The 25,967-nt window shown below is 39.8% G+C and overlaps 1 protein-coding gene across 1 annotated transcript; it reads right to left on the reverse strand.

Annotated features, from left to right (window-relative positions):
* Nucleotides 1–1,637: 1,637 nt before the first annotated feature.
* On the reverse strand, nucleotides 1,638–24,278 carry MTFMT (mitochondrial methionyl-tRNA formyltransferase). The gene is given in 10 exon segments (XM_025884370.2): nucleotides 1,638–2,297; nucleotides 2,300–2,461; nucleotides 3,622–3,704; nucleotides 4,570–4,648; nucleotides 11,816–11,907; nucleotides 16,412–16,487; nucleotides 17,643–17,745; nucleotides 19,356–19,478; nucleotides 21,565–21,774; nucleotides 24,034–24,278. Coding segments are annotated over 10 exon segments (1,185 nt in total). The 5' UTR covers nucleotides 24,255–24,278; the 3' UTR covers nucleotides 1,638–2,261.
* Between the last annotated feature and the right edge of the window lie 1,689 nt (nucleotides 24,279–25,967).

The following is a 25,967-nucleotide window of genomic DNA, read 5'->3' on the forward strand; positions in this document are numbered from 1 at the left end:
CCGTTTTGAGTCTGATTTTTTTCTGCAATGACAGGAACCAAAATAGAAGCATCTTGCCTAAGGAGGCAATGTTTTTGCAAATCCATCCTTTCAGCCAGAGCACAGAATAACCCGTGTTCCTGGGAGGACCCTGGACTTAGGGGTCAGCCCCGTAACTGTGGCTATAGTTCAGATCCTCAGATTCCTAACTTCCCACCAGTTTTTACCACTCTACCTTCCACCGCACTACCAAAGTTACCTCTCCGAAATGCCAGTCTGGTCGTGACTTCCCTGATTATTGCATGGAAGACAAAAGACCTAAAGTCTCATGGTTTTCCAAGTCCTTGGTGATGTGGCCCTCCTGTCTTGCTCTTCCAGTCTTGTCTCCATCCACCCTATTCCATACATGTCACTTCTTCCATTTGCTCCCAAACACTGCTCTTTTTCCCCATGTTTAACATACTGTTTGCTGCTCTTCAATGATCCACTGTTAGCTTTTTCCCAGCCAGGAGCATATATATCTGTAGGCATGTAACTAGCTCATATGTTGAAGAGAAAGCATAACAAATTTGTGGATTAAAGAATAATAAAAGGCTAACATGCTCCCACCATCCAGTTAAGAAACACATTTCCATAACCCCCTGTGAGATAGTGTTCTTTTATGCCTCTATGCCTGTGTACACGCTAGAATGCTTTAGTCTGCATGGTGAACTATCATCATTTGGAACCTCAGATTCAGCTTTACCTCCTCTAGAAAGCCTCCACTGAATCCCTTATGGGAGACTTAATGTTTCCATTATGGCATTCATAACAGTATTATATTTGCTTACATGTTTGCCTCCCCAGTAAATTGAAGATACCAAATATTATTTAATCTTTGAATCTCCAGCAAGCAGCATAAAGGCTGGTAGCACAGCAAGTGTTCAGTAAATAGGATAGATGTCTATACAACCTGGTTTGCCTGAGAGAGTCCTGTTTTGTTTTGTTTTTTAAGATTTTATTTATTTGAGAGAGAGAATGAGAGAGAGAGAGCACATGAGAGGAGGGAGGGTCAGAGGGAGAAGCAGACTGCCTGCTGAGCAGGGAGCCCGATGCAGGACCCGATCCTGGAACTCCAGGATCATGACCTGAGCCGAAGGCAGTTGCCCAACCAACTGAACCACCCAGGCGCCCTGTTTTTTTTTTGTTTTTTTTTTTAAGATTTTATTTATTTTTTTGACAGAGACACAGCAAGAGAGGGAACACAAGCAGGGGGAGTAGAAGAGAAGCAGGCTTCCTGCAGAGCAGGGAGCCCGATGCGGGGCTCGATCCCAGGACCCTGGGATCATGACCTGAGCTGAAGGCAGACGCTTAACGACTGAGCCACCCAGGTGCCCCAGAGAGTCCTGGTTTATGCCTGTTGTGCAGGAGTAATTATTATAAGTGCTTCCTTTACTCATGAATGTGCCTAATTTAGATGACCAATTATAAGATCACCCTATCAATAAATGTGGAGTGGATGAATTAATGAATGGAAAAAGATTTTTACTGATAGAATCTAGGAAGGAAGAGCCGATATGTAAAGATTTTCAAAAATTCAACAGCTGGCCACTAATGCCTTTCCTTCCCCAGAAGTGCTTGAGTCTCTTGGAGACAGAGATGAGTTTGCACAGACCAGATGCTCAATAACCTTTATTGCACAATTAAGTTGAAAAATGTTAGCATATCCCTACATTAAGAAAACCTAGATGTAAAATATGAATTTATAGTACAGATTCATGTGACAGAGATGATTAAATATTATGTATGTTTACTACTTTATGAGAACTAGATGGTAGATAAATTTAAGAGCTGACTTTACGGCTTGTTAAAAATCAGAAATGTAGATTAAATACTGCTGAAATGATAGCATAATCAATGGGGACATATGATCTAAAAACTTTCATAGATGCACTTTTTTAAAGGAACCTCTATTCAGTAGGGGTATGTGTGTGTGTGTGTCTACACACACACTAGTTACTAGTTAGTTGCATTTGCTTTTAGGGAAAGATAAAATCTCCTTGAGTTTCACATTATAAATAAAAAATTTATTTACAGTTCTTTTTGTTATTCAAATAAAAAAGTGGGTTTTAACTACTGTTAAACAAAAAATGGGAAGTGAGGTAATTCATCTTTTTGACAATAATCTTCTTTCCTGTCCCTCCAACAGTGTCATCTTCTTTGAAAGTCAAGGTAATTCCTTGTAAATGAGGCTTTTAATAAATTACAAATATGTAGTAGGTTCTTGTCCATCTACTTCCTAACTACTTAATGCACTGTTGCATAGCAACAATTTTTTTTTCTCCTGTTTCTTCTTTGTTGGAAGTCTGAGAGTCTGAAATCTGCACTGCCTTGGCTGAGCTTGGGAATCTTTCTGGTACCAAGGGTGCAGATAACCATTGTAGAAATCAGTAGCTGTTAGTGTTTTTTTGAGCATCACTGATCGAATACCAATCCAGCCATCCTAAGGGCAAAAGACAAACCGTGAACAGGCAGTGGTGGCAAAACTGGTGGTAAATTTTAACTTATACAACTTTTATCATGAAAACCTACAAATCTTTACCAAATGCCTAGCTGCAGATAGCACTGTACCAAGTGACATATATGATTCTTTGACTCTAAGTTTATTACTGAGTGATAACAAATGTACAGACCTGTATAAATTAAACCTATTTAAACATAAAGGGGGCAGAATAAAGAAGTGTGTCATACTGGCATGGTACTTTACAGTTTTCAGAATATGTCCCTGTATCTTATTATGACTGGTCATCAAAAATGTAACCATTCTAAAAGTAGGCAGATCCAATATCATCCCCAGCAGAAATTGATTTTAGAAGAGAAAACTGATGCCCAGGGAGGTGAGTGATTTGTCCGAGGTGACATAACTCGTGGGACTTAAACTCACATGTTCAGACAACCCCAGCTTCTTCTAGGACAGCAAACTGCAAATTTGCAATATAGACCCTATACCGTTTGAGAATAAGCTGAAGAAAGATGAAAAGAGGCTGATGTGGGAGCTCTTTATCTACAGTCTGTGTAGGTCAGATCACCCTATCACACATTTTAAACACGGCCTCTTGAGCACGAAACATCGCACATAAACACCATATGAAGGAAAATACCAGAAAATGGAAGAAATGTGGAACATTTCTCAGGCCATTGTCATAAAATAATAATGGTTCAAAAGTCATTTTAAATAGGTTAAAAAATCTCCTCTTTAACCACTATGGAACAATAAAAGCAAGTAGGATACGTGCACTGTAGTAGTTCAGCTAGATACTCCACTATGGCTATCTTCTATGATCATCATATTAACACGATGAGTTGCTAGTTAAACAAGACTTGCTAGTTATTAACAAGAACTTGCTAATTAAATTACTACTGAGAATATACAAGTTTCTTTTAAGAAAGCCTAAACTTACTGAATCTTCTTTCAGTAATAATGCCTTGGTAAAACTTCATCATTTTCAAAAATTACACTAGAGATTCTACTATTTCTTAAGAAAAATTAAACTGTCCAGTGGCTCACTCTGATGGATAAACAGTTGAGTGAAGTCTTAACTAAAAATGATAAACTATAAACTCAATAAAACGAGTATAATTTAAAACTAAAGGAAAATATACCTTGCAACAAACCAGCAGTATTTGTGACTGTTTGTGGTATATTACCGATCCTGGAATAACAGGTTGTTCTCTTAATTTTGAATCTAAAGAATTGGGGGGTGGGGAGAAGAAGAATATGAGAGAGAATAAATAATTAAGCAACTTCATGGTGCTTAAAAATAAAAAAACATCCCGGGAGGCAGTATTAATATTAGAGGACATACCTGCTGATGCCCTGACTCTGTAATCCAAACTTATGATGGAGCCACAGTGCTCTAATGCATCTCAAACCCAAAGGGAAGCTTTCCATACACATAGGAACTTACCTGTCCTTTACCCAGTCTCCCAAAGATCAACCTAAAAATGTCGAATTTAGAAGTTTTGACCATTTGGGGGAAATAACTAGCTACCAGTGGAGAGGTATACAGGAAGCTTAGGATCTAAGCTGGCCCTTCCATCCATGACCCAACAGATGAGATTCCTGGGGATCTCTGACTCCCTCTGAGCTGGACCAGCTCCTTCTGTGGCTCCCACTCCTTCAGCCCACCGTACTGGGAGGGCACTGATGCGCCTCAGAATGGACTGTGTCACGAAATGCTACACCCTGGCCTAGGATTTTCACTGAGCTGCCGAGGGATTTTCATTATGATATTCAGCAGAATGAAAATGACCAAGTCATTCTGCACTCCCTGAAAACCTTAGTGTAGGAAATCACAGAGCTTAAAATGGGATAGTAAGACTGCTTTGCCTACTTCCCACATTCTTAGGATGACTGAATGAAAAAAATATATGAGAATGGACACTGCAAAGAGTAAGATAATAAATGAGTATAAAGCATTATCATTACTGAACTGACACAAACTAAAAGAATCCTTATTTTTAGTAAATGTGACCTATGGTAAAACAGATACATTTTCAAATGGAGTAGAGTGAAAACATTTTCCACATCAGCTATTCAAAAGTTAGTACCAGTGAGGACTGAACTATTAACTTCTACCAAATCCAGAAGTTTAATGGTATTATCCATCCAGAGAGTCTGCAACGGAATCTGCAAATAAAATTAAAGAAGGTATGATAATGGAATACACTCAACCCCCAAACCCTTTTCAACTACTATTTTGCATTAATTTGGTCTGACTTCTCTCCCAGTTACAGAAGAATTGGGAACTGAGTCTCTAAATCTTATGCAACAGAACACAGATGCGACCCTCTACATCAGTCTCCAAGTTTGATAAGAACTTAAACACTATTTTAAAAATCAATGTTTATATCTTTATTAATATTTCTAATTTAAATTTATGCTCATTTAAAAAAATGCAAGCATTACAATTATGTTAAAAAAAATTTAGAAAGTAGGGATACCTGGCTGGCCCAGTCGGAGGAGGAGCTTGTGACTCTTGAACTCAGGGTTGTGAGTTTGAGTCCCATGTTGGGCATAGAGATACTTAAATTAATAAAACTTTTTAAAAAAGTTTTAAAAACAAACTGAGCGCTGCTGGAGTGGTGGGGGGTGGGAGGGATGGGGTGGCTGGGTGATAGACATTGGGTAGGGTATGTGCTATGGTGAGCTCTGTGAATTGTGCAAAACTGTTGAATCACAGATATGTACTTCTGAAACAATGCAACATATGTTAAGAAAAAAGAAAAAGAAGATAGCAGGAGGGGAAGAACGAAGGGGAGTAAGTCGGAGGGGGAGACGAACCAAGAGAGACGATGGACTCTGAAAAACAAACTGAGGGTTCTAGAGGGGAGGAGGGTGAGGGATGGGTTAGCCTGGTGATGGGTATTAAAGAGGGCACATTCTGCGTGGAGCACCGGGTGTTATGCACAAACAATGAATCATGGAACACTACATCAAAAACTAATGATGTGATGTATGGTGATTAACATAACAATAAAAAATTAAAAAAAAAAAAAAGAAGACCAGAAGAGGGGATTGTTCTCTTATGCCCTAAATTAACTAACCTCTTGCCAAGGTTTAAATAAACAGACATTTACTTCTTTTTGCTTTTAAGAGAGCAAATACAATTATTTCTTGCATAACTGAATGGCAATTTTAACTCTGAAATAAAATTTAGATCTGAATTGCAAAAAAAAAAAAAGTTTTAAAAAATTTAGAAATTATTCTGTATTCCCATCCTGAGAAGTAACCACTGTTAACAATTTGATGTGTATATCCTTGTATTTTTTTCCTGCAAATATTACAAAAATCTAGAACGTACTCTTACAAGGAACTTTTTTGCCTAACGACTGAAGCATGGACAACTTTCATCAGTGCATGCATGTCTATTTCCCTCTATATCTGTAGCACAGCACTTCCATCTTGACTATACCATAATTTGTGCAATCAATAGCTTTATGATGGACATTTCAATTATTTTCAATTTCTTGCTACTATTAATAGCCATTTTCGCCAGCGTATGGACTTTTAAACTAGAGTAATTTTTTTCCCGTGCATAAGTGTTTTTATTTTTATGGAGTAATATTAGCCAGTTTTTTTCTCTCCTGGCTCTAGTGGTTCACGTCAAGCTCAAAAAGGGCTATCCCACACTTTAAGATTATTAAATATTATAAAATTATTCAACTGTGCTTTTCCCTCTGTTCTTTGTGGTTTCACTCTTTTACATTTTAAATGCTTGATCCGTCTAGATATTATTGACTTTGAAAGGCAGGATTTGAGGGCCTCCCCCTCTAATATCTAACCAGTTCAGTTGTCCCAACCCTATTTACTGGATAATCCATCTCACCCTTCCCCACAATGTGAAATGCCACTTTCGTCACATTTTGATTTCAGACTAATAAAAATTAACATGTAACCAGGAAATAAGTTCTCTCAAATTTCTAAAGTAAATAAATTTATTTTCAGACTGTAGTTCAATCCTCTATTTCATAGACAAGGAAAAGTGAGGCCCAGAGAAATGCAGCTATCTTCCCAAGTTTAGACACAGGTAGAGCCTAGGACCAGAATCTAGGTTTTGTCCTTCTCGGCATTCAATGCTCTTTAGGACCTCCCCCAAAGAGGACATTTAATTTTTCAGAAGAGTTAGATTGTTTCAAAGATCTGAATGTGACATCAAAAAATTAAATAAATTTGAAGAAAAGTTCATAGACGTTCACGATCTTACATAAGATATGTTTTGGTACAATATCCTCTTCCATAATTTGCTGGCTTATTTTCCTTTCACCCATTTCCAGTAAAAGTTAGGAAACAATTTTCACATGTGTAACTTTTTTCTTTCAAAGAACTCAAAAGACTTTTGAAACATGCTGACTAAAGAAAGATTTGTATTTACTGAGAGTTATAAATATGCTAGGTATATAGTTCTTGTTCAGTATATATACTTCTTGTTCTTGAGGAAGGTAAAGCTCATCCTCACCTTATCATCACAGCATTGCAGAAAGGAAAGGGATGGTAACAATATAGTCATCTCAGTATCACCATCATTACTGTCAAAATCATATGTTTGCACGGATTTAATTCACAAGGTTTATCTCCTTTGATCTTGGCAGTTGTGGACATGGTTATTAACCCTGTTCTAGAAGTAAAAAAGCAGAAACCCAAAGATACGGATTTTGCTCTTGGGTGGTCATTGGCAGCTACAGGAATCAAATTTCACCTTCTGTTATAGCACAAGCTTTTTCTCAGTGAGGAGGAAAGGTGAATTGCAGAAGATAAGGATCATTTTATGTTAATGTGACTGTGTTTAACTTTTTCAAGATTTGATTTCTAAGTAATCTCTACACCCAGTGTGGGGACTGAACGCACAACCCCAAGATCAAGAGTTGCACGCTGTACCAACTGAACCAGCCAGGCACCCCTGTGTTTAACTTTTTGAGGAACTGTCGAACTGCTTTTCCATAGCAGCTGCACCAGCTTGCATTCCCACCAACGATGTATGAAGGTTCTAAATTTCTCCACATCCTTGTCAATACTTATTGTCTGTTTTTTAAATTATAGCTATCCTAGTGGGTGTGAAGTGGTATCTCTGTACAGTTTTGATTTGCATTTCCCTAATGACTAATGAAAATGATCATCTATTATTATAGATCTTCTTGGAAGAAATATCTATTTAGATGCTTTACCCATTTTCTAATCACATTTGTCTTTTCGTAGTAGAGTTGTAAGAGATGCTTATATATTCTAGATACTAGACCATTATCAGATATATGATTTGCAAATACTTTCTTCCCCTCTATAGGTTGTCTCTTTGTATTCTTGATAGTATTCTTTGAAGCCCCAACAGTTTTTGATTTTCAAGTCTAATTTCTGTATTTTTAGTTTGGTTGCTTAGGCTGTAGACAACATATCTAAGAACCATTGCCAAATTCAAGGTCATGAAGATTTACCCCTATGTTTTTTCTTCCAAGAGTCTTATCATTTAAGCTCTTATATTTAGGTCTCTGATCCATTTGGAGTTTGTAAGGTAGGAATCCAAAATCATTTCTTTTGATTGTGGATATCCAGCTGTCTAAGCACCATATGTTAAAAAAACTATTCTTTCCCCATCAAACTATGTTGGTACCCCTATCAAAAAGCGATTGACCGTAAACATGAAGGCTTATTTCTGGGCTCTCAATTCTATTCCACTGAGAAACAGGTCTATCCTTATGTCAGTATCCCACTGTCTTCATTACTGTAGCTTTGTAGTAAGTTTTGAAATTAGGAAGGGTGAGTTCTTTAACTCTGTCCTTTTTCAAGATTTTTTGGCAATTCGGGGTCTCTTGGGATTCCATATGAATTTTAGGATCAACTTGTCAATTTCTGCAAAGACGTCAACTGGGATTTTTATAGGAATTGTGTTGAATCTGTGGATCAATTTGGGGAATAGTGCCATCTTAACAACATTAAGTCTTTCAACCCATGAACAACAAGGTCTTTCCATTTACTTAGGTCTTCTTTACTGCTTATTAGCTCTAAAGTTTCTTTTGGATTCTTTATGATTTTCTGTATATAAGATCATGTCATCTGCACATAGAGTTTTACTTATTCCTTTGCAGTCTGATTCCGTATTCTTTCTTTTTTCTTGCCTAATAGCCCTGGCTAGAACTTCCAGCACAATGCTGAAGAGAACTGGTGAGAGTGGACATCTTTGTCTTGTTCCTGATCTTAGGTGGAAAGCTTTCAGGCTTTCACCATTAAATATGATGTTAGCTGTGGGTTTCTGTCAGGTTGAGGAAGTTCCTTTTTTTTTTTTTTTAAGATTTTATTTATTTGACAGAGAGATAGAGACAGCAAGAGAGGGAACACAAGCAGGGGGAGTGGGAGAGGGAGAAGCAGGCTTCCCACGGAGCAGGGAGCCTGATGTGGGGCTCGATCCCAGGATCCTGGCCGAAGGCAGACGCTTAACAACTGAGCCCCCCAGGCACCCCGAGGAAGTTCCCTTCTTAGTTTGTTGAACATTTTTATCATGAAAGGGTGTTGGATTTTTGTCAAGTGCTTTTTCTGCAACTACTGAGTAAATTATGTGGCTTTTGCCCTTTATTCTATTAATATGGCGTATTACATGGGTTGGTTTTTGTATGTTGATTCAACCTTGCATTCCTCATATAAACCCTACTTGGTCATGGTATATAATCCTTTTTTATATGTTGTTTAATATAGTTTGCTAATTCTGCTGAGAATTTTTGCCTCTCTATTCATAAGGGATACTGATGTGTGGCTTTTCTTTTCTTGTGAAGTCTTCATCTTGTTTAGTCCACCTTAGGTTTTGTACTAGCTGCTCCCTCTGCCTGGAATGCCATTTTCCTCATCTTGGCATGACTGGCTCCTTACTGTCTTTCAAATCAAAGCTGAAATGTCAGTTCAGAGATGCCTTCCCCATCTACCTAATCTAAAATAACGGCCAGTTAGTCTATCACGTTTTCCTATTTTAATTTTCATCAAAGAACTTACCACACTACCTGATATTTTTATTTATTTCCTTATTTGTTTCTGCCTTCTCACATCATCTTTATCTCTAATATCCGGTACAATGCCTGACACATAATAGGGCTCAGTCAGTTAAGCATCTGCCTTCGGCTCAGGTCATGATCCCAGGGTCCTGGGATCAAGCCTTGCGTTGGGCTCCCTGCTCAGCGGGGAGCCTGCTTCTCCCTCCACCTCTGCCTGCTGCTCCCCCTGCAGTACTCTGTCTCTCTGACAAATAAATAACATCTTTAAGAACAATTTTGCTTAATGAATGCATGAATAATAGCAGATAACATTTAATGAATACCAACTCTTTGCCAGATACTATACTAGATGCTTTATATACATTGTATCAACCCTAATTTTCAGATGAACAAACTAAAGCTCAGAGGTTAAATAATTTTCCCAAGTCTATCAAATTAGGAAGTGGCAGAGACATGAAACCCAGCTCTGCCTGGCTCTAAAGTCCATATTCCTTTCTCTATGCCATTCTGCTTTTCTGTGGGAAAAGTACCAGGTTTGAAGTCAGACAGATCTGGTTCAAAACCTGCCTCTCACTGACTGGCAATGTGACCTTTAGCAATATTCAGTAACCATGCATTCTCAAAGTATTAAGTCCAATTTCATCATCTTAAAATCAGATGATACCCACACATGAGGTTGAGATCCTCACTGAAGAACCTGGCATGCTAGAAATATGCAGTGGCAGGTCTCCATCTTAATCAATGTTAGTAATAGGTGGCCCATTAAAAACCCTACACTTGGTAGGCCCCAAGTTCAAACAACCCAAGAGGCTATCAAAATGAAGGGGAAAAAAACCCAATACATTTGTCAAAGAACTGAGAATTGAACTTGGGTTTTTTAATAAGTATCTTTTTTAATTTTTAAAAAAGATTTTAAGTAATCTCTACACCCTCAATGTGGGGCTTGAACTTACAACCCTGAGATCAAGAGTCATACGCTCCACCAACTGAGCCAGCCAGGTGCCCCAGGTATTTTAATAAGTATTTAATAAATACTAAAAGTATAAATAAAGAGCTATTTAATAAGTTACAGTTACAACTTCATTTTGTGTACCATCTGTAGAAATTGATGATTTAAGAGAATGCATGGTTACTGAATATTGCTAAAGGTCACACTGGCAGTTAGTGAGAGGCAGGTTTTGAACCAGATCTGTCTGACTTCAAACCTGGTACTTTTCCCACAGAAAAGCAGAATGGCATAGAGAAAGGAATATGGACTTTAGAGCCAGGCAGAGCTGGGTTTCATGTCTCTGCCACTTCCTAATTTGATAGACTTGGGAAAATTATTTAACCTCTGAGCTTTAGTTTGTTCATCTGAAAATTAGGGCTGATACAATGTATATTATAATTGTATACAATGTATATTGTATAAAAAATTGGCTACGGGCAGAAAGATATACTGGGAAAAGCACTGGATTAGGCATTTGAAAATTTAGATTCATTATTTTGTGATGGGGCACCCTGAAGTTCATTGCTTCACTTTCATTCCTCTCATCTATGAAATGGGTAATAAAACTTGGTTATTGGAAACTGCAGAATATATATGTATATTCAAAAATGCTTTGTGAATTCTAAGGCCCATATAAAAACTTGAAGTTTAAAGAATATTTAAAAAATGAATTTCATATACACAAAAGAATTTTTGAAAGGACTTCGAACATATTTGTACACCAGTGTTCACAGCAGCATTATTCACAATAGCCAAAAGGGGGAAATGACCCAAACCTCCGCTGACTGATAAACGGATAAACAAAATGTGGTATATACATACAATGGAATATTTTTCAGACTTAAAAAGAAATGACATTCTGATACATGGTACAGCATGGATGAACCTTAAGGACATTATGCTAGGTGAAATGAGCCAGACACAAAAGGACAAATATTGTATGATTCCACTTATATGAGGTACCTAGAATAAGCAAATTCTAAGAGGCAGAAAGTAGGATAGTGGTTACCAGGGACTGCGGGAAGGGGGATGGGGGAATTAGTGTTCAGTGGGTACAGAGTTTCAGTTTGGGATGATGAAAAAGTTCTGGAGATGGAGAGTAGCAATGGTTGCACAATGATATGAATGTACTGAATGCTACTTATTTATACACTTAAAAATTGTTAAAATGGTAAATTTATGTTATGTATATTTTATCTGATTAAAAGTTTTAAGAATAAAATGAATTTCAGGATTCTTAGGTTTAGTTCAGATTCATTCCTAAGTAAAAATATTTTGAAAATGAATTAAACACACACACAATTAGGTAAAACTGCAATCTGACTTCCAACTTACTATAGTTCCAATGGCACGATAAAGTCTGAATATTTGCTCTGAAGTTTGTTCCTCCCATTTTATACAGCTGGTACCAGCAGAAATCTTAGGGGCTACAAGATAAAGCCAAGAGCAAGACTAAATATCAGATTCTATGTCCATGAATTGATAACTATTTTTTTTAAGATTTTATTTATTTATTTGAGAGAGAGAGCACAAGCAGGGGGAGTGGGAGAGGGAGAAGCAGGCTTCCCACTGAGCAGGGAGCCTGATGTGGGGCTCGATACCAGGAGCCTGGGATCATGACCTGAGCTAAAGGTAGACGCTTAAGGACTGAGCCACCCAGGCGTCCCTGAACTGGCAACTACTGATGCTGAATGATACAAGAGAACTTGTATTATTTTTTCAACTTTTAAATATGTTTGAAATTTTCCATAATATAAAGTAAAAATAAATCAATCATACAAATACTAAAAGAAAAATGGGTGAATTTCTTTGTAACCTGGGAGTAGAAAAAGCCCTTCTAACAATGACTCAAAATCCAGAAGCAATTAAAGAATGACAAATATGACTACATAAAAATAAACTTTTAATAAAAATAAACTTTTAATAAAAATAAACTTCTGTAAGACAAAAAGAAAGGTCATAAATCAAGTCTAAAAACAAATGACAGGGGTGCCTGGCTGGCTCAGTTGGTAGAGCATGAGACTCTCAATATTGGGTTTGTAAATTCGAGCCCCATGCTGAGTGTAGAGATTACTTAAAAAACAACAACACAACAACAAAAAAACAAACCAGAAAGTATTTGTAATTTTTATCATAATACTTTAGATCTATTTATAACAAATATAAAATTTAGGGCGCCTGGGTGGCTCAGTTGGTTAAGCGACTGCCTTCGACTCAGGTCATGGTCCCGGAGTCCTGGGATCGAGTCCCACATTGGGCTCCCGGCTCAGCGGGGAGCCTGCTTCTCCCTCTGACCCTCTCCCCTCTCATGCTGTTTCTCTCTCTCTCTCTCAAATAAATAAATAAAATCTTTAAAAAAATTTTAAAAAAACAAATATAAAATTTATAATTACATGTTAATCTAAACATATATCTATGTAATAATAATGTAATATCTAGGACTACTTTATATCTATTATGTAGATTTATTTACATCTATCAAATAAAGTACTCCTAAAAACTGAGAAGAAAAAGCCCAAAAATGTGATAGAAAAATGGGCAAAAGATATAATGTTCCTTCCTGGAAAAAAGAAATGCCGAGCAGTCTTTAAACATACAAAAAGATCCTCAACCTCACTCACAGGAGTAATGTAAATTAAAACTACTCCAAGATGCAATTTCTCATCTATTGGATTTGGAAGTAACATATGCTTCAAGTTATTTATAATGGCATTATTTGAAATAGCAAAAGTTTGGAAACAAACAAAATGTCCATCAACAGGGGATCTGTTGAATTAGTTATGATACATCCACATAAGTAAGAACTATGCTGCCATCAAGAGGAACAAGGAAAATCTCTTTTTACTGATAGGAAAGGATTTCCAGGGTACACAGTTAAGTAAAAAAAACAAAAACAAAAACCAACCAACAAACCAACCCAAAAAACCAAAGGTACAAAAGAGTATATATTTTATGCCACCTTTTGTGACAGAATAAAGGAAAAATCAACTTAAAAATATGTGGTATTTGCTTATTTTGATAAAAGGAAACAACTGGAAGGCTAAAGCATAAACTCATAAAAATGACTCACTCATGGAGGGAAACAGGGAGGAGCAGCTAGGGATGGAAGTGAGACTTCTGTGAGTATACTTTTTCAAAAAGCTTAAATTTTTTAATCAAAGATGTTTTATATGATTCAAAAAATAAAGTTTAATCATAAAGAGAAAAAAAAGCAACTCTGAAAATTGAAAACAAACTGAAACAAATAAACCTAACTATATATCAAACTGGGTAACAAAACCACATGGGAAAAATAATCATCATCTCCAGTAAGTTTTGGACACAATACTCTGATTGCATACTCTTAGCAGGATATAGTCTATGGGCAAAAAAAACAAAAACAAAAAAAACCCTGCAGAGGAATATGAAATATTACTCAGCAATTTTACTGTTTTAATAACACTGGTGGTGTAATTTTGAAACTATTTTATGCCTAGCAATTAAATAAATAGGTCAGTATTAACTTTTGAAAAGATACTCAGTTTAAAAGAAAATATAAGAAAAACCCTGAAATTCAAAATTTGAATGGGGGGGGCTGGGTGGCTCAGTCAGCTGAGTGTCTGACCCTTGATTTCAGCTCAGGTCATGATCTCAGAGTTGTGGGATCGAGCTCTGCATTGGGCTCCATGCTCAGCCCAGAGTCTGCTTGTCCCTCTCCCTCTGCTCCTCCCCCTGCTCTCTCTCTCTCTCAAATAAATAAATAAAATCTTAAATAAATATTTGAATCAGTAATGGTATGAACTCAAATATTATTTAAAAAATATAATGCCTCACCTTGTCCACTGACACCTTATCTTGGTGCACACTGTTGTACCAGATGGCATCTAAATACCACCCCCCTCACTAAAACAAACAAGGGGGAGATGGTTCATTCCAACATGGGATGGAAAATTCATAAGGTGAGTCTGGGACATCTTATAAAAGAAAGCAAGGAAGCACTCAAAAACTAGTTAAGGTTGTCAAAAGGATTCAGGACCCAACTTTAGGGGGCTCCCACTGGCCAAATTTGGGATGACTTGAGCAGGACAAAGAATTATAATTAACTGTAAAACACAATAAGTGAAAATCCATGAGTCAAATCATAATTTAAAAAACTCATTTGCCACCATAACTGAAGGTGATTGTGGCACCAACTTCTTATCTAAAAATTGGTAGAGAAAGAATTAAGCATTGATCCTGCCATTTTAGGATGAACTAAGATTCATCTTCAATTAATGAGGAAAAGCTCTTCTTTACAGAATAATGCCAAATATTAAAGGTAAAAGGAGTTGGAAAATCACCATTTTGCAATCCCAAACGAAATAATTCATTCAGGGAAGAAGCACCAACCCATGCCAAAATCATTATGTGAAAGATTGTTAGAGAACAGGATGTTTGCATGGTGCCAAAGTGTTACCCCACAGATTACCTGCCAACTGCAAAGGGACAAACAAATCTTTACACTGGACTCAACCCAAGTGATCAAACTCAACTTCACCAGCCTTGATGCAACCTGGTATTATGGCTCACTGATGTGACATCCAAAGACTAGAGCAGAGAGAGGTGACACTTCTCTGAGTATATCCTTTTAAACAGTTTTGACTTTTGAATCATGTAAATGTTTTAAGTAGTCAAGAAATAAATCATAAGTAAAAATAAAAAGCAATCCTTAAAATTAAAAACAAACTGAAACAAATACCACTGGAACACAACATCATCTATGAAATACTCTTTCCAAAAACTTCAAGCCTAAGTCTCATCAAGCCTTTAGAATTTCCAATTCACAAGAAATATAAAGGCTAAAAAACAAGTTAAACAACACTGGAAGGAAATAGACAACTAGCCTATTCTCTTCAAAAAGTCAATGACATGAAGGGGGAAAATAATGGAGGAATTACTCTAGATTAAAGAAACATACCAACTAATTATAATTAGATACTAGTTTGAATAACTATACAGCTAAAAAATAAGTTTTTAGACAATTAGGAACATTTACGTACTGGATATTAGACACTATTAGGGAACTATTCATTTCTCTTAAGAGATACATGTTGAGGGATGCTTGGGTGGCTCAGTCAGGAAAGCATCGGCCTTCGGCTTGGGTCTTGATCTCAGGGTCCTGGGATCGAGTCCCGCACTGGGCTCCTTGCTGAGCAGGAGCCTGTTTCTCCCTCTGCCTGCGCTCCCCCTGCTTGTGCTCTCTCTCTCTCTCTCCCCCCCCGACAAATAAATAAATAAAATCTTAAAAAAAAAAAGAGATGCATGTTGAAGTATTTACGAATGAATGAAAGGTTATGATGCATACTTCCACAGGATTAAGCAGAAATTTAAAATATATATATATATACACTAAATATATACTAAACAAACACATACACAGAGAAACAGAAAATATGACCAAATGTTAATAATTAATAATTACTGAGTCTGGGTTAAACAGGTATTCATTTTTTTTAAATTAAAGATTTATTTATCTTATTACCTTAGAGATAGTGAGGGAGGGGCAAACGGAGAGGAAGAGAATCTTAAGCAGACTCCCCACTGAACGCAGAACCCGATGTGGGGTTCGATCTCACAACGCTGAGATCATGACCTGAGCCAAAACCAAGAGTCGGATGCTTAACTGACTGCGCCACCCAGGTGCCCTGGTATTCATCATCTTTTAACTTATCTCTGTGTTTGGTACTTTTCAATATAAAGAATAGGGAAAAAATTTCCAATCCTTCAAGAGACTACATGTTAAGAGGAGAAGGGAGATTATACCAGCCATTCTTTGGAAAGGGACATACAAATGGGCACTTGATCTTTAGTCAAAATGAAGGGCAATGTGCCAGTGAAGTCAGAGCGTTCAGGTGCTATCATGACAGACAAAAACCACATGAACGGATAAGGGTCTCTGCAGCCTTCACTCACCATGTGTCACTCCCTCAGTTGGCTGCTGCCTTCCATTGCTCAAACTCTCAGGCAAATTTTTCAAAACTGAAATAAGCTTAAAAAAAAAAAGGGAGAGCAACATATTCAAGATGAAAAGAACAAAAGCAGAGATACATTATAATTGAGTACCATGACATTATGGAAAGCTTTGAAGGAGCTGTGTGGGAGGGCAGGGTGGTAAACTAGAGCCTTAAGCTGTGACAAGACAGGTCTCCTCAATGGAGTCTCAGTGGTGATACTCTCTGCAGAGGACAGAGAGCAAAAATGTGCTTCCAGAGAAAGCTGAGCTCCATTGGCTATGCAAACTCTTCTTGTCAGGACAATGTGTGCTCAGGAATCCACACTCTAACTCCTAGGAGGGAAGGCAGTGGAGCCTCAAAGAAGGAAAGTGTACTCTGGAGCCACACAGTTCTGGGTTCAAATCCCAATTCCACCACCTACTCATGTGTCATTGTGGGAAAGTTATTTGACTTGTGTGGCCTTCAGTGTCATCATCTTTAAAAATTGGCGACAGTAACAGGCTACCTCAAGGTTTGTTTGTTGGGAAGGTAAAAAAAAAAAGAAATAAGTCTACAGAGGATCCAGAATAGTCCTGGCACACGAGCCCGTGCTCGAAAAACGAGAGCCACTATTATTACAATACCATTTCTGAGGCAAGTGCCCAGATTAGGAAGCACCACTAGATAGTTGGGGAAAAACTATCCTCTACAGAAAATTAACTAGTTCATATTAAGCACTGACTCAGACCTCCTGTATGCAGATTCGAGCTATACAAAGCCAAAGAGTTCATTTACAGTGAGGGGGTCAGCAGAACTCCAGGGCGTATGGAGGCGATGACCTCAGTGCAGGCGCAAAAGTGGAGGAATGCAGGGTCACTGAGGGGATGGCTGTTGGCCAGTTTGACAGGGGCGCCAGGCGAGTCTAGGAGCCGGAGGCTGAAACTGGGAAGCAGCATCTAATGGCCTCACTGGAACGTGGGGGGCCACAGAAGCTCGCGTGTTTCAGGAGAGCCTGTACTAAGTACCCACTCTGTACATTTCCCAAAGACTTACATGAGAAATGCCAACCTTGATTTTAGGAAGCAGGGAGAGAAATCAATTAAAAGAAACAAAAGCTGAAAATGACGCGTTGCCGAAGTGTTCTTTGCATCACTGACAGGCAGGAGACCCAGGAAATGAGCACAAAGCAGTGGGATGTTAGAGAACCATACCATGTTGGCCCCCAGTCTTGACAGCACTTCCTCCAGTTCCTTGGCAGTGCTCTTAGGTGGCACAGGAACCACCTCCTGTTTGAGAATTGGGCCGACATCAAACCTACCAAAAATCAAAAGCAAATAACAACATTACCGTTCCTTCAGATCAACAGGTTTATCTACATGAGTGTTTACATACCACAAAGATAGTTTAACCCTGGCTGTGGATTTGACTGTTTAGCAAAAGAGAAACGTCAGTTTAAGAGAAGGGAAAGCAAAATCTGGCCTGTACTCAGATTTTAAATCTATTTTTTTTCTAAAGGAGAAAAGTATGGGAGGTTGCATATCAGGGATTTAATTGCACCTGCAAATAATTCCACCTTTAGTAACAAACAGTATTATAAAAGCTTCTATTTATACAATGAGGGCATAGAGCAAAAAATTTATTTTCCAAGTAAGTACCATTAAAAAATTCATGATTTCTTTCTATATTTCCTTTCTCAAAGGACAAGAGGTTTTTTTAATTAATTAATTTATTTATTTATTTTTATAATGTATTATTTGTTTCAGGGGTACAGGTCTGTGATTCATCACTCTTACACAATTCACAGCGCTCACCATAGCACATACTCTCCCCAATAAAGGACAAGAGTTTTGCCTGGATTCTAATCATTGGTGATTATAAATAGGTACAAGTGTATTTGCATTCCCACAGTCTTACATTTTACATTAAGCTCCATAAATACTGGCTATCAGCTTTTATTAGAAATACGCTTCATTTTTTTTTATTTTTATTTTTTTAAAGATTTTTAATTTATTTATTTGACAGAGAGAGAGAGACAGTGAGAGAGGGAACACAAGCAGGGGGAATGGGAGAGGGAGAGGCAGGCTCCCCACTGAGCAGGGAGCCTGATGCAGGGCTTGATCCCAGGACCCCGGGATCATGACCGGAGCAGAAGGCAGACGCTTAACGACTAAGCCACTCAGGCGCCCCAGAAATACGCTTCATTTTAAATACTTAACTTTGTGGTTGTTAATTCTATTTCCAACCTAAGAGCTTGAATAAAATGCTTATTATTTTACAAACATCCACAAAAAACAGAGTGAATAGTCTCTTGAATCCCCATAACATCACCCAGAGTTTAGAATTATCAAAGTTTTACAACTCATTTCATCTGTCCCTCTTGTTTTCTGAAGTAAGTTAAAGCAAATCCCAGGTATGCAGTTGTTCTTGTGAAGTTGTGAATTATTTTCTATGGGGACATGAGGTGATAACAGATAGAAGCTTAATATAATCCTGTTTTAGACTATGGTAAGGATAAAAAAATCAAATGTTTAAGATAAATACACATTGGCATATACTGTAGTCTTCAGGTTCCAAAAATTTTTTGACCATAGAAACCAAGGCCAGCAGAACCACGATTCATTACAACTCATATACAAAAATCCATCTCTCATTTGCACAATGTTCTTTATAGAAATCCGGCTGTTAGTTATATAATTTACTCCAGTTAACAAGTCAAATATTTCACAAGGACTTACAGAGACACTACATAACGCCAAACCACATATAGTTTATATTAGAAACCAGGAAAAGACACAGAGGGAAGGCACTCTGGAGTTAGAGGAATTAGTGAGCACCATCCATTCATCCACTTTCACGTCTCCTCCAAACAGACTGACATCAACATTCAAAACTACAAAGTCTAGAGACAAGAAAATATCTTCTACCTTTTAGGCCTAATTTGCATAATCGTTACTCCAGTAACTGTGTCTCCGTGAAGCACGGTATGGATTATAGGGGCTGGACCACGCCACCTCGGGAGGCAACTGGGATGGACATTCAAGATGCCACTGAGTCAGAAAAGGCAGAAATTAGTGTGCAAGTGGGCTTTACCATTTAGTTCCTGCTACCTAAACAAATATGCGACTGTTCATCATTACACTTCCCTAGAAAGTTTGAAAAACAAAGTTGAATCTAGTCTTATACCACCTGTAAAAGGAGCCAGAGATTAAGTTTACTCTCTTATAAGAGACCAATGAAACTCAATTAAAAACAGAAAAAGAACAACTATTCACTGTCCCAAAGATGTTCCACAACATTCTGTGATATCTGGGAGTTTTTTAAAGATTTTATTTTTAAAGTAATCTCTACACCCAACATGGGGCTCAAATCCACAACCCCGAGATCAAGTCACACGCTCCACCAACTGAGCCAGCCAGGCATCCCTGGGGGTTTTTAAATAAAAGCAAAAAAATACCTTTTATACTGTAGGAGGAGAAGCACTCAAACCCTCCTGTGCATCTCATGGACAATGTGAATATTTATAGTTTAGTCCAATTACCCTGTTTCATTTAGTTTGCATAGAGAATGCCTAAAACAAGCTTCTTGAATCCCCATCCAATGATCTATTCACTTTTGCTGTTTATCCCAACACACCTATTGCCCATAGATGAGCAATTTAAATCATTTACTAAGTAAGCTGATTAGTTTGATGATGTCTCCACCGCAGGAATATGTACTTGAGAGTGCATGTATACGAGAGTCTTATATTCAAAATTCCACTGTTCAGACCCGCCTCATTCACCCAACAAATATTTACTGAGCACAGTCCATGTGCTGGGGATACAAGCGACACTGAACCAAAGGAGGAAAAATACTGCCCTCAGGGAGTTTACACGCCAAGAGCGGGAGATAAGCAATACAAACCTGTGTAAAAAGTTTCCCAGATGGTTCTAAGGGCTGTGGAGGAAAATAAAGCAGAGAAGGGGTAGGAGTTCTGGGTGGGAGACAAGAGTTTTCACAGGGGTCACAGAAAGTTTTACCAATAAGGAAACACTTGAACAAAGCCGTGGGGAGGTTAAGGGAATAAGCCATGCAGACATTCCAGGCAGAACAAACAGTAGTATCTTGAAGAAGATACAGCAAGTTCAAGGAATAGCAGAGAGGCTAGTGTGGCTGGAGTGGAGTGAACCTGAGGAGTAACACGAGGAGATGAGGCCAGACAGCCAGGAGGGGTCAAAACCCAGTAGGTAGGTCCTTATAGGCCCCTATAAGGACTTTGATGACTTCTGTGTAAGAACGTTGAGCAGAGTGACATGATCCAACCTCTGCTTTAAAAGGATCACTTTGGCTGCTGTGTTGGTAAAAGAACTGAGAAGGCCAAGGACAGCAGACATCAGGCAGGGGCTACTGCAGAACCTGACAGGTGAATTCTTTCTAGAATTCAAAGACAGAGCCAATAAGATTTCCTGATGGATTGGATGTATGGTGTGAGAGAAGGAATCATGAGCCACTGAAAGGTTTTGAGTCTGAACAACCAGAAGGGCAGAGTTGCCATTTACTGAGATTAAGATTTGGGGAGGTTTTGGGCAAAAGTTCAGGAATGTAGTTTAGGACATCTTAAATGTAAGGTGCCTATCAGACACCCAAGCAGAAGTGTGCAGGAGGTGGTGGGTATCAGGGGCCTGGATTTCAGGGAGAGATCTGAACTGGAGGGACACATTGGGGAACTGTCAGCATCTATACAGAATTTAAATGAGGGTGGGTGAGAGCCCAGAGATCAAGAGCATCACACATTTCAAAAATTCATGACACTAACAAAATTTTTCTATCTTAAGAGAAAATAGTAAAGAAAGCAGAATTAGAATTCAAATCTTGCACTTTAGACACCAGGCCCATATATAAAGACCAAGGCCTCTATACTGTATTCCCTTTAAAAAAAAAACTTACTAGGGGGCGCCTGGGTGGCTCAGTTGGTTAAGCGACTGCCTTCGGCTCAGGTCATGATCCTGGAGTCCCGGGATCGAGTCCCACATCGGGCTCCCTGCTCAGCGGGGAGTCTGCTTCTCCCTCTGACCCTCTTCCCTCTCGTGCTATCTCTCATTCTCTCTCTCTCAAATAAATAAAATCTTTAAAAAAGAATAAAAAAAAACTTACTAGGGAAATTTAAGAATAAGAGCCTCACTCAAAAGTCGGCCAAATGAAGCTACCACTCCAACGTCGTACTCTCCGGATCCCACATCTGGCCACTCATACACTGGAAGCTGAGACTGGACAGCATATTGCTTCACTGGTAGTCCTTTTGGGGATGGGGAGGGCAGTGTGACCACCTCCAATTTTTCGATTAACTCTTCCTCTTTGTTTTCTCTAAGTTGGAAAGATTAGAAGAAAATGGGAGTGTTAGGGCAATGACTCAAAGCTAAAGTACTTCACATACTTCCATAGTACTTTTATGGTTAAATTCATGAGACATTTAAGGGTAAATGATTGAAACTAGTACACTGAGAGGGCGCCTGGGTGGCTCAGTTGGTTAAGCGACTGCCTTCGGCTCAGGTCATGATCCCAGCGTCCTGGGATTGAGTCCCGCATCGGGCTCCCTGCTCAGCGGGGAGTCTGCTTCTCCCTCTGATCCTCTTCTCGCTTGTGCTATCTCTCATTCTCTCTCTCTCAAATAAATAAAATCTTAAAAAAAAAAAACTAGTACACTGAGAGACTGAGTTTTTGTTTTTTATTTAATTTTAATTATTTGTAATTTAAAGAGCCACATGTGGCTAATGGCTAGTTTGGATAGCATGGTTCTAGAAATTTCCTGCGCATACAGAAACATATGGTACATTATACACAAATAGGGTATTGCTTATACTGCTCTGCATTTTGGTTTTTCCCTCTTAACAACACTATATTACTATTATGTGAGTCTTTTTAAAAAGTGGGTCAAATATACATCTGCTTATATATCTAGCAAACATTTCTACAATAAGAAACTGAAAACAGTGGCTGTCTCTGAAGAGAGGAACTGGAAATGGAAGACAGAGGTGGAAGGAACTGACTTTTCACTGTATGTCCTTTGAACCTTTTGAATTTTGTACCACAACCATGTGTTAGCCAAACAAGAAATACTTTTATTTATTTTTAAAGATTATATTTATTAGAAAGAGAGAGAGAGAAAGAGTGCACACGTGAGGCAAGCAGGGAGGAGGGGCAGAGGGAGAGAGAGAAGCTGACTCCTCGCTGAGCAGAGAACCCAACATGGGGCTGGATCCCAGGATTCTGAGATCACAACCTGAGTAGAAGGCAGCCGCTTAACTGACTGAGCCACCCAGGCACCCCTCGATCCAATAAATACTTAAAAAAAAAAAAAAAAAAAATATATATATATATATATCTCCCATGGACATCGTTCCATAGCAGTACATGTAGTACTACCTCTTTCTTTTTACCTGCTGCATCGTAGTCCAGTGCCTAGAGGGTGTTAGTTTCTTTACCAGTTACTACATCACGTGTTGAGGAGTTATGAGAAAAGGAGTATATAGGAGGGCCCTAAAGACAAAGCACAGGAGTAATGGAGCTGCCAAGCAAAGCATCAGCAGAAAGGTCAGGACACATGCCATGAGATTCTGGAAACAATCTGCGGAAAGCATTTTGTGGAGAGTACATCATGGAGGGTGTGCAAAAAGAACATGTGTGAAGGGAGCGTTTCAGGGTGTGTGCACAGAGCAGAGTAGTGGAGGGAGGAATATGATAGGAGGGGATTGATGGGGTTGTCAATAGGAGGGGCTGCTGTGAAGAAGACTTGATAGAGACGACAAATAAGTGTTGGGGGTGCATCAGGAAAAAACGCTGTGGGAAAATAACAAATGGAGGTTGGGGGAAGGCAGACAGAGCAGTATAGCTGGGTCAAGCCACCATATAGCATGGACTCTCAGAACAGGTTGGATCTCAATTTCCCCCCCCAGTAAACGTCATTTGTTAAATCGTAGAAATACAAAATGAATACCTAAGAGTTCTGGTTTATGAATTTATTCAGTTGGAAATAGTTCGTTTTTGGACTGTGTCCTGATTTCAGGCCCAGAAAACTCGGTCCCGTTGTATACAGGGAGGAGATGGGGAGGAGAGCGGAGAAGTGAGACATGGGTCCGCATGTGCCCGGTGAGAAGGCCTGAGGATTGGAGGGTACAAATTAAATGAATAGGAGGCAGAAGGAGGAATTTGGAAGAGGAGGACTTCGAAGTCAGACCCCGTTTCAATGCCACACCTGCTCAGCTGATGACCCTGGACAATCGCTTAACCTCTCTGAGCTCCGGTTTCCTTACACACAAATGGGGCAAGGAGGTGGTAGCAGAGGACAGAGGTGATGTGTGCAAAGCGACTAGCGCCGGCTTGGCACGTGGGGCACGCGCTAGCGTTTGGAGAACCGAGAGACAGAGCCCGGAGAGGGAGTGCAGACCGGAGGGACCAGGCGGGTACCGTGCACCTTCCGGGCGCCTGGAGACGCGGAGATCTGGGCCCAGACCCTTCCGGCTCTGCTGCTTTCCCTGGCGAGGAGTGCAAACCCTCGGGGCCGGCCGCAGAGGCTCGGCATCAGCGCCTTGTGCAGCCGGGCCCCCCAAGCCCCGGCCCTGGTACCTGGCGGCGTGCAGCGCCCGCAGCGCCTCGCAGGCGAACTGGTCTGTGCCGAGGAAGAGCACCCGCCAGGGCGGCTTCTCGCGGACTCGGACGCCCCGGCCATCCTCCCCGGCAGGGGACCCGCCGAGCCCGGCCAGCGCTCGCCACTGGGGGCTCCGCTTACCGCCCGGACCGCCACCCACAGGCCGGGGCCCCCAGCAGTGCCGAACCAGCGCCCTCATGACCTCCGGGAGCGACCTATCCTGCGCAGGCGCGTCAGGGTAAAAGGGGGGTGCGCGTGCTCGGCCGGAGGGGCGGGGCCGGGGAGGAGAGCTGATGGGCGTGGTCTGCTAGCGACTTGAGGCGTGGTCTGTGTGGTTGGAGGTGTGGCCTGTGTGGTTGGAGGCGTGACCCGCCTATGTTGGAGCTCCGGTAGGAATTTGCTGGCGCGAGCCTCCCCATGATTTTTATTCCATTTGTTTGCACGATTTAGCCAATTTCCCCAAAAGAGCTCTCTTGGGAGCAAATCATGTGTTTTCAGACAATGAAATATCATTTATTACGTAATTATGATCATTAATATTTACTGAATATTTACTGTATGCCATGCTTTGACTAACCATTTTATTACTCATTATTTTAGTGAATCCTCATATCAAGCATACAAGGTAGATATTATCCAACCATTTTACTGAAGAGAATCCGAGGTTCAGTGAAGTGAAGGGAATTACCTACCTAAGGTCCTGACAGCTGGTTCATGTTGCTTCAAATCCTGCGATCCTTACCATTTGGTCTTCACGGCAATCTTTATGTACTAGGCAAGTCAAAGTTCCCATTTTGCACCGAGGAAACTGAGCTCAGTTATTTGCTCACAGTCATTCTGATGAATCTAAGGCCCCATTCTTGCCCCTATCTTGTGGGTTCCCTCCCACACAGAGGGATACCATAAGGGAGATTTTCAGGGGGAAAAAGCAGGGGAAGCTGTCCCCAAAAGAACTGCAAGGAACTTTAGTACTTAGATTCTGTATTCCAGAGACCCACACAATGACCTTCTCATGTATGGTCACACATCTTGTGTATGGTTACAGAGTGGAGACTAGATTTCCTTTCTAGTCTTACTCTTACCACATTTCCCCATCACACAGTCTTAGACCCAGTGACCACTGGGTCAGTACTTCTTCCCAAATTATGAGCTCTGCACATCCCTGCTTCTGTGCCTTTGCTTGCTGTTCTTTTCTTTTTTTAAAGATGTATTTATTTTTATCTTAGAGAGCGCGTGAACAGGGGGAGGGACAGAGGAGAGAGGGAGTCTCAAGCAGCCCATCATGGAGCCTGACACAGGTGCAGCTCCATCCCACCACCCAGAGATCATGACCTGAGCTGAAACCAGAGTCAGATGCTTAACCGACTGAGCCTCCTAGGCGCCCCTGCTTGCAGTTCTTTCTAGACTGTCCTCCTCATACCACTTCTCTAAATGATATCCCTTCTTCAGTGCCAAGTTCAGATATCTTCCCAGAAGCCTCGAGCTCTTGCCTGAATGGATTTAATGTGTTTTTCCATGTGGTGCCTCCTTAATGCTCTGTGGGAACTGCTGCTTCTCATAGTTTGGAATTATTGAGGAAAGTTGTCTGATTATGCATCGACATTGACAAATTCACCTGTGTGTTGAATAGAAAAGAGAGAGGCAAAGAGGAATTGAGAGACTGTATTTCAGTGATTCTGCTCATCTAAATGAAGAGGGGGAGATGAGACCCCAAACCTTCCATGCCTTCAATCAAGTTGTTCCATTATCCTCTGTAAGTAAGTGGAATAGGATTCTGATATATTTATTTATTTTAAAGACTTTATTTATTTATTTGAGAGAGACAGCACACACAGAGGGAGAGGGAGAGAGAGAAGCAGGCTCCCTACTGAGCAGGGAGCCTGACACGGGGCTCGATCCCAGGACCCCAGGA

Source organism: Callorhinus ursinus, unplaced genomic scaffold (assembly GCF_003265705.2).
Source record: "Callorhinus ursinus isolate GAN/ISIS: 27379988/994484 unplaced genomic scaffold, GSC_fseal_2.0 scaffold25, whole genome shotgun sequence".
In the NCBI taxonomy this organism is placed as follows: Eukaryota; Metazoa; Chordata; class Mammalia; order Carnivora; family Otariidae; genus Callorhinus; species Callorhinus ursinus.